This window comes from Hydra viridissima, unplaced genomic scaffold, assembly GCF_058129835.1.
Source record: "Hydra viridissima isolate aposymbiotic clone 2 unplaced genomic scaffold, HvirCarnegie_v1 scaffold_5, whole genome shotgun sequence".
Taxonomy (NCBI): domain Eukaryota; kingdom Metazoa; phylum Cnidaria; class Hydrozoa; order Anthoathecata; family Hydridae; genus Hydra; species Hydra viridissima.
This window is the reverse complement of record NW_028324304.1, coordinates 12578822-12597492: the sequence shown is the minus strand read 5'-3', so window position 1 is coordinate 12597492 and position 18671 is coordinate 12578822. Positions and strand designations below refer to the sequence as shown.

Genomic DNA, 18671 nt, shown 5'->3' with positions numbered 1-18671 from the left:
TACGAGACTGCAATATGATAAATTTTAATTAACAATATCTCCAAAGCCACTTGGATTTGGATGTTAAAATTTTCGCTTTTTTTTTTCTTGTAATAATATCTATCGGAATTCTAAAAATCATTCTGAAAAATATGGTGTTATTTTAGTATTTTGGCTATATTGACGTGGAGAGTTAATATAATTCTGGTTTATAAACTCGGAGATGTGCGTAAAAGTAATATTAATTATAAAGGGAAGAGTCCATGAAAAAAACAGAAGGGTGACAAATTGTTACTTCTAAGATATTTCATTTTTTAAGTTTAAAGCTAAAAGAATATTGAAAACTGAAGCAAAAAGAATGTTTTACTAAATACATTACAAGAATACCTAATTTATCAACAAATTAAAGCTAGACAGGAGTTTTTAACTTTTATGTTTTTGGTTTTACTGCTAGTTAATGTATGGAAAGATCTTTTTTTGCTGCCACTTTCCCTCTGATTTATGTAATTTTTGGTCAGGATTTAACGTATCTACTATTCATAATGATTTACTATAAATAAATTTAAAAGGCTAAACTTCCAAAGTAATAATATCAATAACAAATGCTATAATTGTAATATAAGTATTCACAAATTTATTATATTTTAAAAACTAACGAAAAATAAATAAATTTGGGGCAAAATAGTCAGATACATGTTTACGAACATAAATGTTATTTCAAAGCATTGCCTTTCCGTCTCTCATTTGCGAAATCGTAAACGTAAAATAATAACACGAACTTAAAAACATTTACTAATACTATTTTTATATAAAATGATCAAACGTGAAATTTTAAAATACTTTTTTTACTTTTGGTTTTCTCAGTATTTTTTAAAAACTGAAGCAACTGGAGCTGAGGTATACACAACTCAAAGTTTTGAACTTATACGTCATAGCTCTTACCCGCATTTCGTGATGTTCTATGCACCTTGGTAATACAAAGCACTTTTTAACTGTCTACCTTTTTTTTGTTGCTGTTTTGATAAATATTCGCGATATTTTAAGGAGTAAAATATAAATCTTTTTTTAATTTTCATTAAGTTATAGCGTTTAAAGAATTAATCAAATATATTGCGTTACTATTAATTGTTTTATTTTATTTACTATGTTAATGTTAACTAACAAATTCTCTTTAATCTTCGTTATTACTATTCACTGAAACTAACTGTGTGTTTATTTTTAGGTGTGGTCATTGCAAGCGTATGCAGCCACTGTGGGATAAATATGCTGAAGAGAAAGAACATCTAAAAACCATAAAAATTGCAAAGGTTTTCTTCATTAATTTTTATACTATTTTAACTTTTTTTTTTTTTTTTTTCACCGAGGCATGAATACTTTTTTTGTGCTGAAAAAAATTATGCTAAAATTTGCTGTATATAAATTTTTCTTAATAGAGTGTCCTGATACCTGTTATATATTTTTATTAACTAGAAAATTTTGAATTGTGTTTACAAATCTTTATTGTTTTAACATATATTCTGTCATGAAATAATGGTTTAACAAGTTAGTGAATAAATTTTAGAAAATAGGGGCCAGAATTAAAGAAAAAGGGCAGAGAACCTGAAGAAGAAACTAATAGCAAGTGGCTCTTGGCAAGAAATTACGATTATTTACAAGATTACTGAGGAACTTGAACTATATCCAAGAAACACACTGGCTATTTCTAATAGATTAAGCAGTAAATTCAAATGAATTAATCTAGATAAAATTAAATATCTTGAATACATATTTTTCTGAATGTGCCACAATCAACTAGGACAAAGAAGTGAGATGAAGGGGGGCTGTGCCAAAAGGGAATTGGTGACATTTTGTTAATGGTTTATCTCTTTAGATTTCGTTAATATTCTGATAAATCAAGTATATAGATTCTGAATCTACCAGTTTAACAAAAGACAACTTGTAAATTTAGTCTTTATGATTTCTTTTTTTCGAATGTTTAAAAAAAAAATTCTTACATTTAAATAATTATTTAAATTTCCTATAATAATGATTAAGTATTACTGATTAGGTATTTATGTTCAGCTCTACAAATTTCCCTTGAGATGACCTATTCTGCCATTAACAGTTATTTTTCAAAATAAATAAGTGCTGCTAATTTGCTATATTTAATAAATATATGGTGGATAAATTTAACTTTAAAGAATATGTACAAATAATAAAATAGGGAATGCTGTTGTTGATTAAAAAAAACCTGAATTTTTATGTGCTCTTGCTCAATATGTAAGTGAATGGTGTAATGTGAAATTCCAGGGATGTCACAAATTGTCATGTTTAGCTTAGACATCAAATACACAAGTTGTTACATTAAAAGGAATTGCATCTTTAATTGAAGATTTATTATCAGAAGAATATGATTATATTTTAACCTGCAGATTTCAAACCAATCTTGAAAAACATTTTGGAAAACTTAAACAAATGAATGGTGGAAGGTTTTTAGTTATTTTTTGAAAAGTTGAAAGTTTTAAAATTTTAAAAAAGTTAATAAAAAAAAATGTTTTTTTTGTAGTTCTAATATTTTTTAACATTTTTGCAAAATATTTTTTTTTTTGGCTATCCTTATTATGAAACTAAATCATAAAAACTGGCCTTCTGTTACTTGGTCTTGCAAAAGATGGTTAAATCAGACTGAAAGGCCAACTTGTTCAGTTTTTTAATGATATTTTAGTTTTCTTGATAACTCTTTTGTTATGTTCTTAGTGGGCAAGTTAAACTTTAAAAACTTAAGCACCATTCAAAAAAATGGTGTGAATTGCATTTGTTTGTAGCAGTAATTTTCTATCTTCTATCAAGGTTATTTTATTTTTCTTCATAATTATCAGTTTCTCATGATCTTTTGTGTGTGTTCTTTGCAGGTAGATTGCACACTCAACACCCCTTTATGTGCTTCAGAAGGCATCAAAGCTTATCCTACGTAAGTTCAACAGCCCTTTAGCTTTAAAATTTATGATATAATTTAATGTTAATATTGCACACCCATAAAAGATCTATTGTCATAGTTTTTGTTTATTTGTTTTGTTTATTTGTAGGCTGCGTTTGTTTAACAATCAAGAAAAGTATACATTTAGAGGAAACCGCAACATTGGTGAATTCAAACAGTTTGTAGAAGAAAATTTAAGTATGCAGGTCTGAGCTTTAATCAATGAAATATTTTATATTTCCTAGTGTTGAGTCCATCAGGTAAAAGAGTCTAACTCAGGCTGTACATTTAAAATAGTGGATGATTCTTATCAAGTCAGTAAAGTTGCTATAATTCTTTGAAATTTTTAGTTAAATAGAATATTTTTTGTTACCAAAAGCTTCAGCACTGCCAAACAAAAATTTTTGCATATTTATTTATGACATTGTAACAAAGGCAAGATAATAAGTTTTGTGCTAGTGCCTCCTCTTAGCTTAAATTTTTGCATAAATTCTTAATCAACTTAACTGTTATTTAATAAACGTTTACTTTTCCTGATGCCTATTTGAGAGAGGGTTGCTTAAAAAAGATGAAGCTTATTTGAGAGGGCTTAAAAAAAGATGAAGCTAATTTTAGAGGGCTTTAAAAAGGATGAAGTTTACTTAATTTTTCAAAATATTGAACAGTTAACATTCTCTTTTTTTGAACATAAAATCTTTTGTTAGTCTTTTAAAACATTCAAGATTAACTTACGAAAATAAAAGCTAATTTGTTGAGATCAACATAGAAATTTATGTTATATCAACAGTACTGTTTTACATAAATTTTATATTAATGTTAATGTCTGAATGTTTTTAACGTCTGAAATAAATTTTCTTTCAAAGTTAGCTTCTTTCATGTTTAAATATGTTATTGCAAGGCAATTTTTGTAATTTTAGACATCAAAGAAAGCATTTATTTTATTCTTCAAGTTTTAATCCATCAGCAAAAGATTTACCAGGTTTAAAAGAACAGTTTTATAATTTACAAGTTGTGTAAAGTCTGTTTAAAAATTACAAGTGTAATGTTTTTTCTTTCTACACAACACAACATCTCACAATTGAGTTTTCATAAAATATGAAAAGTTGTTAGTTATGTCATAATTAACATGTATGACACAACTAACAACTTTTTAGACAATGTGTGATGGATCTTTTTGAGCAGTGGTTGTCCTTTTGTAAAATGATAGTGTAATGTATAAAGAAACATCCTGCTTCAATTTCTTTTTTTACAAAAAAAATTGAAGCAAGATATATTTTGAGTGTTTTAGGTAAGATTGACAAAATTAACACTGGTTTCATCATCATCATCATCATCATCATCATCATCATCATCATCATCATCATCATCATCATCATCATCATCATCATCATCATCATCATCATCATCATCAACATCATCATCATCATCAACATCATCATCATCATCATCATCATCATCATCATCATCATCATCATCATCATCATCAATAATTTGGGATTTTTCTGACAAAATATGAAAAAAAACCAAGCTGAATTTGAATTAATTAGTTTAAGTTAAAAAAAAAATTCAAGATATGCTTCAGAGCTTGTTGTTTTGATTACCACTTCCCTTTTTTGGAAGTGAAAGAAAGTGGTGCTTGAAAGAGAAGTGGTGCTTGAAAGAGATAGGCACTTAGATAGGCAGGCAGTAAATTCAAATTTTAACTTTACCTTAGCCACTTATTCAAGAAAGGTTGTTAAAGCTGGTTTTGCATTTATTCCGATTTTAAGAATGATTTTATCTAAAATTAGTAGCTTAGTAATATTTCAACAGCACATAGAAAATTTAAAATCAATATTTTTTCAGTTCTTAGCAAAATGAAAATATGCAAAATTGATTTTTTGTGATTTTTGTTAAGGTTTTAAAACCCACTGAAACATCAAGCACCACATTTGTAAAACAAACAGAAGAAGATAACAGTGCTGTCCAAGCCCAGTCACTTTCCTGGAGTAACTTTAAAAATAAAATAAGTGAACATTATACATTTGTGGACTTTTATGCCCCCTGGTAAGTAAAAATTTATAATAATTTGTGATTGTTGTGAAGTTTTTGTTTGTTAAAGCTATGATTATTTGTCTCAGGTGCTCACATTGTATAAAGTTAGAGCCAGTATGGAACCAGCTAGCCACTCGCTTTAAGCATAGTAGAAAAATAACCATAGCTAAGGTGTGTATAATGTGATTACTTACTTTTTTAACATTAAAAAAATGATTGGAGATATATTATTATCTAAATTAATCTATGTAACTTGTAAATTAGTTATATACAAAATTATGTTTATCATATTCTTCAAAGCTAGATTTCATTTATATCATTAAAATAATGTAATTGTCTTATTACTAAACCTAATCTGAGTCAAAATTTTCACCCAAATTATTGCAATCAAATTTTTCAACAATTTAATTGTTTTTGTTGCCTGTTCAATATTTTTAGTGGTGATTTCATATTCACTTGCTTTGTCTGAATCATTGAAAATTAGAAAATCTTTTACAACATGAGGAAGTTGAATGGCAGTCTTAAGTTTTTGTTTAAACTAGGTTTATAAGTTGATAGAGCTAATGAGAGCTCCAGATAATACTATAGCCTGTACAAAAATTTCTTTAAATTCACTTCCCTACTTCTTTTACAAATGTGGAGTTCATACTTTTTGTATAATTTATTTCTAGACTCAGCAGCTCCTTTACGCATTTTTTTTAGTTGAACAGGCGAATGCAACAGAATTTCAGCAGCATCACTTCAAATCAAGAAACAATTTTTAAGTCTCTATGCAACTTCTCTGAACTGGTAGTTAATCACAATCAACATAATTTTAAATGGAACAATCAGGTCTCCTGGTATATTTTTAAATGGAACAATCAGGTCTCCTGGTATATTTTTAAATGGAACAATCAGGTCTCCTGGTATATTTTTAAATGGAACAATCAGGTCTCCTGGTATATTTTTAAATGGAACAATCAGGTTTTCTGGTATATTTTTAAATGGAACAATCAGGTTTTCTGGTATATTTTTAAATGGAACAATCAGGTCTCCTGGTATATTTTTAAATGGAACAATCAGGTCTCCTGGTATATTTTTAAATGGAACAATCAGGTCTCCTGGTATATTTTTAAATGGAACAATCAGGTCTCCTGGTATATTTTTAAATGGAACAATCAGGTCTCCTGGTATATTTTTAAATAGAACAATCAGGTCTCCTGGTATATTTTTAAATGGAACAATCAGGTCTCCTGGTATATTTTTAAATGGAACAATCAGGTCTCCTGGTATATTTTTAAATGGAACAATCAGGTCTCCTGGTATATTTTTAAATGGAACAATCAGGTCTCCTGGTATATTTTTAAATAGAACAATCAGGTCTCCTGGTATATTTTTAAATGGAACAATCAGGTCTCCTGGTATATTTTTAAATGGAACAATCAGGTTTTCTGGTATATTTTTAAATAGAACAATCAGGTCTCCTGGTATATTTTTAAATGGAACAATCAGGTCTCCTGGTATATTTTTAAATGGAACAATCAGGTTTTCTGGTATATTTTTAAATGGAGCAATCAGGTCTTCTTAAAACTTCCTTGGATCAGAGAAAGCTTGTTGATAAATATATTTGTACCTGATAAATAATTAAAAAAAAGCTTTTCTACCTGTGGCTTGAGATATACAGTACTGTGAATAAGTTTTAGCCCACCATAATTTTATAATTATTTTTGATTTTATCATAAAAATATGAAGGACTTATGAAGTAAAAACAAAATCAGGTTTATAGACATATATATTACAAACAAAATTATTTAATAAAATATGATACAAAAAGAAAAAATAATTAATACTTTATATTGCATTGATCACAGAAGCAAATCTCCTGGGAATTGGTTCATATAAATTTGTAATGAAATTTTGTAGAATATTGACCCACTCTCTTTTTAATATTTAGAAACATTCTTTAAAATTTTTGAGATTATATTCAGGCTTTTTTTTTATCCAATTATTTTTTTTTACTCCTTCCTCACAAATGTCCTGTAAATATTTCTTGGCCACTTGGGAACAATGTTTGGGATCTTTGTCTTGCTGTAGAATGAAATTATTACCAATTAGTCTCTTTTCAGATGGTATGAGACTAATTGATAATAATTTCATTCTACATGAGATATTGTTCTCCTCTCAGTATGCCATCAATTCTGATTAAATCACCTACTCCAGATGATGAAATACAACCCCAAACTAAAACAGAACCTCCCCCACGCTTGATTGTTGGATGTAGACAATCAGGGTGATAAGCCTCTAAAAGTCTTCTTCTTACATACTGTTGTCTTCTGCTACCGAACAATTCAAATTTTGATTCAACTGTGTGTAGTACATGGTTTAACATTTCTTGTGTCCAATTATTATGCTGTTTTGCATATTTAAGTCTTTTTTCTTGTTCATCAAATTATTACTTGCCATCAGATGGTTTATCAAATTATTACTTGCCATCAAAAATAGTTCATCAAATTATTACTGGCTATTAGATGATTTATCAAATATTTCGTGTTTTCAAATTTAAAAGAAAATAACATCTGTGCCACTTTTTCATTTGTATAATGTGAATTTTAAAATAGTTTACAAATTCACAAAAATTTGATAATAAGAAATGATTTTGTTGATAAACTAAAATCAATATCTATACATTCTATCAAATCTAATAAGGTATGTCAAATACCTGGATGAATCACAAAACTCTGCTGTATCTTAATTCAATAAACTTTTTCCTAAAAACAAGGAAATTTTTATTTGATTGTTTTTTTAGAAATGGTCAAAATCAAAAAATTGATTTTGTTAATAGACTATATATTTCTTGCATAATATACATATATTGTAATACAAACAAAAAAAGAACTCTCAAATGTTACAAAGTTCTAATAATTATACGTTACTGCTTATTGCTCTAAAGAAATCGAAGTTGCAGTTAGTCTTAATTGTGTGGTCAGTGCACTGATTAATTTTTTGTATGTTGTGTATGAATTGCTCCTGTTTCCAGTGATTCTATGAGTGTAATCCATTTTCAAAAGGTTTCAATATTTCTGACAAGTACATGATGTCATTTTCATTGTACATCTTGTTAATAAATCAGTAGCGTGTCCAGTGTTATGAAATAAATCTGCACACCTTCTCCAAAGAATGAATGCAAGGATAGCAGTAATGACTCTTGAATTCCACCTCACATAGTTTATGTTTGCAATTTTCTGAAAGTAATACAACAGAAAATGGCCTTTTTCCTCAATTAATCTGAATACCCGGGTAAGACAATTCTAAAATTTCATATCATCTCTCCAGCCAGATTAATCAAAGATTTCTTCTATTCCATTCACAAATGGTGCTTTTAATTCCTCTTACTTTTCACTAGTTACTACCAAGTCCTTTTTCAATCAACAAATAGAGAAACCTGTCCAGAATGTGATGCTGACAACTGATAAAAAGTGGTTTAGTAAAACTTTTCTCTAAGATTATTTGTTTCAATTTGACAACAGCTCATTTGTTTTTCCCAGTTTTAATGTTGGTTATACCAGCAATGATCATCTTTATTGCATTCCATAAAATGTATTCATCAAGAAAATTTCCTGAAGTAATATTTTCATCTTAACTTTCTTTCAAATTTTATTTTGGTTTTTTAAGTATCATACCTGATATTCATTTTCCTCAAAATGTTTACCATCAAAATCCAGTAGCCATTATTCCATTTATCTTTTTTATTTCTATTGTTGTTATTTTCTTATACTTGTTAATTTCAGACTTTTTTTGTCATTAAGCATCATTATTGTGAGTAATAAAATAGGAGTATGTGATGGAATAAATTCTTGACAGAATAGATTAAAATATTTGCCATTTTTGAAATCAGCAACCAAAAATTTGTTTAAAACAGAAAAATTCCATACTTTTGTTTTTAGCTCTCATATAGATTGTTGTCTTCAGACTCAGTACTGCTACCAATAGGTATTGTAGATGTTGATTTTGATGCTGAAGCAGTTTTCACCATGCAGGATGAATTTCTTTCTCACTTGTAACTTGTTGCAAGCAAAAAACCCACTCTTCCTTTGCTTTCCATTTGTAGATAGTAAAGTTGCTTCACTTCAGTGGATAGCCATTGACCATTAACTTTTGTAATATAATATATCCAAATAATATGTATATCTATGTGTATTACACACACGCACTTATACTAATATATATAATATGTGCTACACATCTGTGTGTGTAGCATATATTTGTATTATAGTATATATTAATAAAATATATTTAAATAGTTAGCTTACTAACCTTACCACCTTTCACTTTATTTTCACTTTTATTTGATACCACATACAGTTGAGAGAGTATTTTCTTATATGTAATCAAGGTATAAAAGTAATGACTAAATATATAATATGATTTTTTTTCTTGATTCTCAAATTGATTGTTATAAGTTGATTGTTATAGGTTGATTGTACTACAGAAAAAGATCTTTGTAAAGAACAAAATATACAAGCATATCCATCATTAAATCTGTACAAAGATGGAGTAATGGTGAGATTCTTTTGTTAGTTGATATTTGAAGGTTTGTGTTGTGGAATTATACATTTGAAAATTTAGCTATATTTTAAAACACTTGTCTTTTTTTTTAAGCTTTGAAAATGAACAAATAAGAAATTGAAATTTTTTTTATATTTCAGTAATTTTAAGTTTTATACAACTTAAAATATTTCTTTTTAAAAAAGGTAAGTATTTACTTATGCTTTAAATATTGACTTTTTTTTAAAAAAAAAGTCTCTAATATTTTGTACAGAGCTCAAAGGGTAAGGTCAAGGTTGATTTTTTTGAGTTACGGTTTCAGTTTGTTGCAAAGTTGATCAAGATTTTTGCTCACTAGCTCTTCATAGTTCTTTTTTTGAATATTTCAAAATTGTAGCATAATTGATGAGTTTCTCTTTGAGGCTAAAAATTTCTTATCAGAATGATGCTCAACTTTGATGAGTTTCTTTTTGATGATTTTTTTAAAGTCCTCTCAGAGCAAAAACAATCTTCTGCTCAAACAGAAGATTTTGTTGTCAGTCAGCGTGGTTGTACCAGAGAAATAGAACTTTTCTTCAAGGGTATAAGATTTTGGAATTATCTTCTAAATACATTTAGTAAATTCTCTTTTTTAGAGTTTTGAAAATGTTTTAAGTTTGAAAAATATAATTAAACACATTTTGAAACTAATGATTGTTAAATTTCAGTATATTTTTTTGACTTGATACTTAAAATTATATCATTCAAAAATTATTTGGGTATGCATTTTCTTAACATTTTCATAGTCCTTTCACATTTTAAAAGTAGCTAAATTTTTTAAAGTATCACTCTGGGTAAATAATCTTTAATAGTAATAAAGTTCATTAATAATTCATAGTATAAAAATGTTTTATGAAAATGATGCGGCTTTTTAATTGGTTTAAGTTCTTTTATTTTTTTAGTTTTCTACATCATTTTGTTTATTTATTATAATTTATGATTTTTGTTTTTTTGTAGATCAGTCAGTACAAAAAAGAGAGAACTTTTAAAAGTTTAGTTTCATTTGTTGAAGATGCTATCAATTATAATGTCCTGACAGATGAACATGCTCCTCCACAAAAACTGATCAAAGATGAACACGCTCCTCCACAAAAACTGATCAAAGAGGAAGTTTCTGGGATTAGTATTCGTGAGAAATATAAGGTGACCTATAAAGATGATAAGATGATAAGGTGATAAGATTATAAGATGATAATAAGGTGATAAGGAACATCTAGTAAAAGTTTTTATTGTTTGTTAGTAAACAATATTGGTACTGTTAAGTTCAGCTACACTGACTTAAATTAACTAAAGACTTGAACTGTATAGAATTTTACTTGGGTAAAATAGATTTACAAGGTATTTTCTGCAGATAAGTTTATAAGAAAAGGTATAAGAAGATAATAAAAAAATGAAAATAAAATTTATTTTTTTTTGTTTTCAGTTTTATGTTGTACTTAAAATTACCATAAAGCGTTGTTGTGTATGGTATACTTAAAATTATCATCACATTTTAATAACTTAATAAAATTGTTTTAAAGTTTTTTAAATTGATAAAATATTTGAAATATTTTTTACTTCAGGAGTTGATTTTGGATGAGTTTGCTATTCTGTTTCATATAGAAAACGCACCTGTTATAGTTTTCTTTTACATTTCAAGGTGAGATATTTTAAGTTCTGGTTGGTTGCAAAGTTTTTTTAAAAAGCTTTTATTTTACAAATAATTAATCTTACTTCATAAAATTATATTTTTTTTGTTGATTTTTTCTGTAAACATATTTCACTTGGATATTGTTAGTTTGCACAAGTCAACAAAATTTAACTTTTTTTCTGTTGTTTTAAGTTTGAAGATTTAAAAGAATCAAATTTTTATTCTATAGGTGGGTCTGGTTTGAGGATGTTTTTGAAAAAATATAAGTAAAAATAGTAAATTTTTTGGTCAACAAGGAGAATATACAAAATATCCATGTTTCTTATGTTTATTGAATAGTCAAGCTAAAAGTTCAGTCAAATTAAAGAAAAAATTGGGAGCAACAAATTATAGGAGAAATGAATATCATAAACTAACAATCAGTAGAGTAGGAAAAAATTATTTTTCCTCCCTTTTATATCAAATAAGATTTTCTTAAGCGATTTGTCAAGATACCTTATATTTAAGATGATCATTTCAAGTAGATTATTAGTTTTGCAAGTCTGAATTTGACAGTGTTTTTGATAGATGTAGATATGCTTGCAGATTACTGTTGGGGTAATCAAAGAGATAAAGCTCTCTAGATAATCCTGCAAGTAAAACTTTAATTCCATGAAGAAAAAAAAGTTGTTTAATAAATGTGCTAATCTTTTTTATTTTAATTGTTGTTATTTTCTTATACTTGTTAATTTCAGACTTTTTTTGTCATTAAGCATCATTATTGTGAGCAATAAAATAGGAGAATGTGATAGAATAAATTCTTGACAGAATAGATAAAAATAGTTGCCATTATTGAAATCAGCAACCAAAAATTTGCTTAAAACAGAAAAAATTATGTTGACCTGTGTTATATTAAACTTTTATCAGATTGTCATTAGAAGATCATTAGATTATCATTAAATTATTATTAGATTATCATTAAATTATCGTTAGATCATTAAAATACCCATATACCATATATTATAAACTTGATAATAATAATAACAACAACAACAACAACAACAACAACAACAACAATAACAAAAACAACAACAATAACAACAACAACAAAAATAATAGTAGTAGTAAGTTTATGATATAAAAATATAATATAAGAAAGCCATATAGATTTTCTTGGGTCACAAATTTTACACTTTAAATTTCAACAATAGCCAGCCATCATTTTAATATTCCTTTGCCAAAAATGCTGAGTTTCACCTATTTTGTAGGAGGAAAGAAGAAAACAAGAGCTGACCAAGAAAAGAATTCTTTTTAGATTTATGAACTTTTTTTAAAAAATTTTGGCTGATTTTGGTTTCAGTTTCATTCAAATTTTGGTCATAGTTTTGGTTCCCGGTTTTTATACATTACATTCAGTTTCAGTTTTACTAAACTGAAATCCCAGTACTTTAGATACTCGCTAAAATATTCGGTTGTTCACAAGTTGTGTGCACCAAAATATCTGCTTATCTTGTCATTAGATTTATCTTGTCATTAGATTATTTATTTATTGATTTCAATAAAAACTTTGTTAAAATAGGTTTTTTTTTAGTTCGATTGAGGGCCTTGAAGTGTTTGTTGAATTTTCAAAAGAATTAGTGGGTGTTGTTCCAGGAATCGTAAGTTTTCATTATTTAAAAAGAAACAGTAATAATAAATCATATAAGATAATCTTCTTTAATCTTCTTACAGATATATTTCCTTTAATTGCAACGTCAATCATTTTTTCATATGACTGTAGACACATTGTAGCACTTGGTGTTTGAATTTTAATTTTATTTTAGGTAAACTGTGAAGATAACGAAGAACTTTGTACAAAAATTTCTGTAGGTTTTTCTTTGTTCACTTTTTACTGCTTGACCCCAGAAATAGTCAGTGGTTTTAGTTTAATATTTTAAACTAAAAGCACTGACAATTATAACTTAAATAACTAATTCCTGGATTTAAAAAATAATCTTTTGATAATGCACCTAAAATGCAGTTGTGTTCCCATATGAGAACATTTTAATTCAATCTAATTATTTTCCTATTTATAGCATGCATATCATTTTGAGTGAATGATATATTTTTTTTTACAGTGGAGAACAATTAATACCCCCCCTCCCCCCAAAAAAAAATTCCAATTTTTGGAGTTCAGTTATGAAGACTTAACTTGAGTGGTATCAAAACTCAATGATTTTTTATTTTTAAGAAATTTAAAAAACATACTTCTTTTTTTTTTTACATGTTACCAAATTTGATGTAAATAAGCTATCAATATTTGATGTAAATAAGCAATCAACATTCAAATTAAAGCTGGCAATTCATAATTATGAAAATATGAAATATAAGTTAATTTAAGTATGTTTTGAGATCTACTCTATAAAATCTTACTTTATATAATAATTTTCTAGTGTGACAATTTTTGTTTTTATAAAATCAGCTCTTTTTTCCCTTTTTTTTTTTTTTTTTACTTTTGACCTGAGAAACAAATCATCATATTTTTCAGGTGCGGTCATATCCGAAAATTATATTTTTTGTAAATACAAGCGATTACTTCCCGTATTTCGGTGATATAACAAAAGTTGGTTTACATGCATTTGTGAAACCTTTGAAAAATCAACGCCTCAAGGGTTCCAAAGAAGAGTTGTAATGAAATAACGATTTCATGAGATACTCTTCGATAATTTTTATTATACACACTATTTCGACTAATTGCTTTAGGTGAGTGTAAAATATGTGAGTTGTAAGTCCGTGTATGTCTTACGTCCATTTATTTATGCTTGAAATGATAAAAGGTAAGACATCCATTAAAAATTTTTTTTCTTTTTTTTGAATTTTTTTGAATTTTTTTTTAAAAAAGCTTGGTCCCCAGGCTCTACAACATAATGTTAAATCTGAACATGCTAATCAGGTTCTTTTTTTTTTTTTTTTTTTTTTTGTCAAAAAGGTTTTAGTAAAGTAGAAATTTTTTTCCAGACCATGATAAAAATTGTTCTGCGTGAATTAATTTTGATGTGGATATTTGTGAATTTCACGTGGATTTAATTTTGCGGTTTGCCACTATTTAAATTATCGCGTGTGTTAATTCTGTGGATATTCATACAATAAACTGCTGGCGATGGCGATAAACCTTACTGAGCTAGTTTTTGCCCGGGCTGAGTTACTTATTGACTCTTTCTATTTGTTTTGATTGAATTATTGGTTAGGTAAAAAAAAAAATCGAAGTTTCGAATTTTCATGTGGATTTAATTTTCACGGTGGAAAGTTCGGAAAAAACTTCTTCACGGCGGAAACTTTTCCGTCCGGAGAAGGGTTTAATCAGTAGAATTTAATCCACGTATATTTATTATCATTATTTTTTAAATTTTAATATTCTATTTTTATTTATTTCTTCAAATAATATATATATATACTAGTTGTAATTACTTTAGTTGATTTTTCTTAGAATTTATTTGACAAGTTTAAATAATCAAAATACTAATTTAAAAAAATCACGCATAAAATCACTTATAGTTTTTTACAAAGCTTTCAAATAGTTATATTTATGATAAAATTAAATATTCAATTCATCGCCATGGACGCGATTTTTTTTTTATGACAAGCAAACGAAATAAAACTCTAATATCACTGGAAATATGTAAACGTCCTTCAGTTGGGTTTTGTTGATAAAGAGTTTATGATTCTGTAACTTATTGGGAAAATTCTATTACGTAATTTTATTACGTAGTTATCAAAGTGCATCTGAGATTGCTAACAATTTTTATTGTTTACATATTGATTTTTGTCTGTGATTTTTTGTTCACTAGTTAAATGACTAACGGTTTACTGATATTGAATGGCGTAACAACCAAGCAACATATATATACCTGCCTAAAGGAAGCTTCTAAATATGTGCAAAATAATATATACATTGAGTTTCTTAGTGGTGGTATCCCACTAAAGTCCAAGAGACAGTTGGATGTATTGAACTATATTTATAATCGCCCAAACGATGTGTGTAAGAGTGTCCACGTACACGTTCTGTTGCCTCCAGCTGGTTTGGTGCGTTCGAAAGATCTTCAAGTATGCATTGCTAGCGAAAATCTAAAGGTGTTCCACAAAGATTTTGAAAAGAACGTGCAGAAGCGATATTTTTTTGAGAAGTTTACTGTTCGCTATATAAACCATCCACTCGATGAAAACGAAGTGGATGAAGCTGAGCTTACAGTTTATAACGGCGTGGTTATAGGAGGAACCTTTGACCACATACACGATGGTCACAAGTTGTTGCTTTCTACCGCTTTGCTTTATACGCACAAAAAGCTTGTGGTTGGCGTATCTGATGGACCGTTATTGCAGAAAAAAATCCTCAAAGAATTAATTGAACCAATAGAGACAAGGATTAGAAATGTTATTGAACTAATTGAAACCTACAAACCAGGTATGGCGAATCATAAGTGTCCGTCTTTTTAAAATGATTTTTTGTTTTTTTTTTAAATATGTTTTACCATTTGACCTATTCCGTTAATAAATCCCATAGACTTTTTTTTTTCTATCCACAATTTGTATGTTGCTCAGTACTTTTACAATAATTACATCTTCCCATAGGCTTTCGTCACGCAATACATCCTTTTTACATCCTTTAGATTTTCGTTTGCCATAACTTTTATGTAAACGCCGCATTAATTGCACTACATTTTATATGTTTTTGGCACTGGTTTTTATAAATCTATTTTTCTCTCTACTTCGCAATACTTTGTTCAGTGCACGCATTTTAATAATTTTTTGTTATTTTTTCTGTCGCTTTTAAAAGAAAAAATTTAGCTTTTAAAAATAATGTTTTGAGGGAAATTATAAAAACAACGTGATTATAATATTTTTGTTTTAAACATTTACTTAAAACTGAAATTGTTATAATCTTTACCATCTTTAATGACGTGATTTTCAAATGGATGTCTAAAAAAGCTTTGAATAATACCTTTAGTTGAACATTTGATGTTTTTGATTTTGTTGTTATTTTCATTTAAAAAAGCAAAAAGTCTTATTTCACGTGATTTTTAATAACTCATTTTTAATAACAGTGTCGCTATTATCAAAGTTTGTGCAAAGATTTTGCTGAAAAATACTTGAACAGCCGAATTTTAAAAGCTTGTCGCTAAAAGACGCATAAGAATTGTTCTGTGAGGCAGAAGGAACTTCTGAAAACCCGAATTTTTTTATTTTAAAATAAAACATCAACACGCTCAGAAACTTTCGCGTGTTGATAACGTATTATTTTGATGTTGTTTTCTCATGCTTTTAATTTTTAAGTTATTTTATTGTCGCTAAATTTTAAAAAATTTTTTGTTTTGTTTTCATTTTCATTAACTAAAATCTTTTTTACAAAACAATTTATTTTAGAGGTAGAACACAAAGTTGTTTCTTTGCACGATTCTTGCGGACCATCAGCTACTGATTCTGATTTACAAGCGTTGGTTGTCAGTACAGAAACTCTCAGTGGTGGAGCAGTTGTAAACAGTCAAAGAAAAATTAACGGTTTAAATGAGCTTGATGTAATCAGTATCGATCTTGTTACCAAAAATGCTTTTGATCTGGCTAAGACTATGAATGATGAAGGCAAACTTAGTTCTTCAGCAGAACGCATGCGTTTGTTAGGAGTTTTGAGGCGGCAGCCGAACATCTGTAATGAAACTGGTCCTTATGTTATTGGTGTTACTGGTGGAATAGCTTCAGGGAAATCATCTGTTGTGAAGCGGCTTGAAGCGCTTGGCGCTTTCACTATTAACTGTGACAAGTTAGGCCATGCTACTTATTTACCTGGAGAAAAAGCTTATACACTTATTGTTGAACATTTTGGTAGAGAAATCTTAAACCAGACCGATCAGACAATAAACCGCAAAAAGCTGGGTCAAATTGTGTTTGCGGATGCTAAACAATTGCTAATTTTGAATAATATTGTATGGCCTGAAATAAGAAAAATGCTGAAAAAAATTATTCGTGAACAGTGCGGAAAACATGAAGTTGTGTTGTTTGAAGGAGCGATCCTTATTGAAGCAGGTTGGGACAAAGAAGCAAATGAAATCTGGTGCTGTATTTTGCCAAACGAAGAAGCTGTGCGGCGAATACAGGCTCGAGATGGTATTAGTGCGGATCAAGCAAAAAGTAGAATTCAATCCCAAATTTCGAATGAAGAACGCATAGAAAAATCACATGTTCAATTGTGCACTTTATGGGAGGAAGAATTCACTCAGCGTCAGTGTGAAAAAGCGTGGCATTTGTTGAAGCAAAGGATTCATATGATTACTCCAAAACTATGACTTCCGTATTTATCGTAAACATTATAGATCGTTCATGAAGATTATAATCACTTTACATTTTTTGCAGAAAATTTTTGTGTTTTCTTTGTGAAAAACGCTAGTATTTTTTATCCAGTGGAAAAATAAGATGTCGCTCAAGATTATTTTTATTTGAGGTTTTTATTAAGATAAATTCAAATCTCATCTAATTTTCTGCGAATTTTCCGCAATCCATGTTTTTTGCGGCGATTATTAGTGCGCATGTAAAAAAAAGATGTCTGAAAAGATAATAAATACGTTTTAAAAATTTTGCATTTTGTTATCAATAGGTGTAACAGATCATTATTTTTCAGCAGATTTATTGATATCGTCATAAACGGAATAATACTCTGCTGAATGTAACCTTTTTAGTCTTTTACTATCAAATGTTAGAGAAGTTGAAAGAATTTCGTTTTACAGTTGTGATAAAGTGACTTATCTCTTTTATATGATTCTCTCAACTGTTTCTTTATTCAGATTAGTAAATGTATTAAACGTTTTGGTAAATACATTAAGTATTTAAAATATTCGAAAATAGAAATACTGTTTTCTGCAATATAACGTACATACTCACGTAAAATTCAAGTCGGAGTGAAATTTTTTTTTTGTTATAAATTAGGAACCCCGTGTAATGGATGTAATTAAAATTATATACAAATATTTACAATTTTTAAAGTTTCAATCAATTATCAAAAAACTTGAAAAATTTTGAAAAAATGGGCTCGACTCATCGCGACAATTAGATATATCGTAATAAATCAAGTTAAAAATGGGAGCTCGATATATACGCGAGAACCTTGATATATCGTAATAATTAAAACAAATTTAATGTAATATTAGCTTGTATTTTTTATAATCTGTTGCAATTCGAATCGACAATTTTGACGTAATCTTGTTTCAAGTGTCTCGACGTAACTGAATAAATACGCTAATTTTTTAGAATATCAAACTTTTGACACCACAAGTGTTTAAAAAATATGATAAACAACTTTTGTTGACGATCAGCCTCGCGTAACGTCCTTATCGAGAGTAGTTAGATGGGCCTATGATCGTCTAGTGAGTCCCGTCCTGCTGACAAATCGAATTCAACACCTACGCCCCCACTTCATACAGGAGTGCGGGTAATTTTTGTAACCTCTAATGAAGAGGTCTTGTTCAGTCAAAGCAATAGTACTGCTAGTATTATCCTCTCCAT

At 28.2% G+C, this 18671-nt stretch overlaps 2 protein-coding genes and 1 non-coding gene across 3 annotated transcripts; all 3 read left to right on the top strand.

The window, feature by feature from the left end:
- Positions 1-728: 728 nt before the first annotated feature.
- Positions 729-13976, top strand: LOC145188508 (thioredoxin domain-containing protein 5-like). Its single transcript, XM_090087352.1, has 12 exons — positions 729-950; positions 1202-1286; positions 2871-2929; positions 3045-3141; positions 4833-4981; positions 5056-5140; positions 9422-9508; positions 10490-10675; positions 11095-11171; positions 12733-12799; positions 12965-13006; positions 13669-13976. Exons 1-12 carry the CDS (start codon positions 793-795, stop codon positions 13810-13812), a joined length of 1236 nt encoding a protein of 411 aa, XP_089943478.1. The 5' UTR covers positions 729-792; the 3' UTR covers positions 13813-13976.
- Positions 13977-14799: 823 nt separating this feature from the next.
- On the top strand, positions 14800-17744 carry LOC145188507 (bifunctional coenzyme A synthase-like). Its single transcript, XM_080064982.2, has 2 exons — positions 14800-15582; positions 16542-17744. The coding sequence occupies exons 1-2, from the start codon at positions 14973-14975 to the stop codon at positions 17456-17458; spliced, it is 1527 nt and encodes a 508-aa protein (XP_079921108.2). The 5' UTR covers positions 14800-14972; the 3' UTR covers positions 17459-17744.
- A 745-nt stretch (positions 17745-18489) lies between these two features.
- Positions 18490-18612, top strand: LOC149888763 (U4atac minor spliceosomal RNA). The gene has a single exon (XR_016453072.1). It is a non-coding gene; the product is annotated as a U4atac minor spliceosomal RNA (small nuclear RNA).
- The last annotated feature ends 59 nt before the right edge of the window (positions 18613-18671 follow it).

What these genes read in the sequence shown, in the direction of transcription:
- LOC145188508 (XM_090087352.1), top strand. Translation starts at nt 793, where the DNA reads ATGATCAAACGTGAAATTTTAAAATACTTTTTTTACTTTTGGTTTTCT. An exon ending in AAACCATAAAAATTGCAAAG is followed by an intron (nt 1,287 to 2,870) that starts GTTTTCTTCATT and finishes TGTTCTTTGCAG; the next exon opens with GTAGATTGCACACTCAACAC. An exon ending in TGGGTGTTGTTCCAGGAATC is followed by an intron (nt 12,800 to 12,964) that starts GTAAGTTTTCAT and finishes ATTTTATTTTAG; the next exon opens with GTAAACTGTGAAGATAACGA.
- LOC145188507 (XM_080064982.2), top strand. Translation starts at nt 14,973, where the DNA reads ATGACTAACGGTTTACTGATATTGAATGGCGTAACAACCAAGCAACAT. An exon ending in AATTGAAACCTACAAACCAG is followed by an intron (nt 15,583 to 16,541) that starts GTATGGCGAATC and finishes AATTTATTTTAG; the next exon opens with AGGTAGAACACAAAGTTGTT.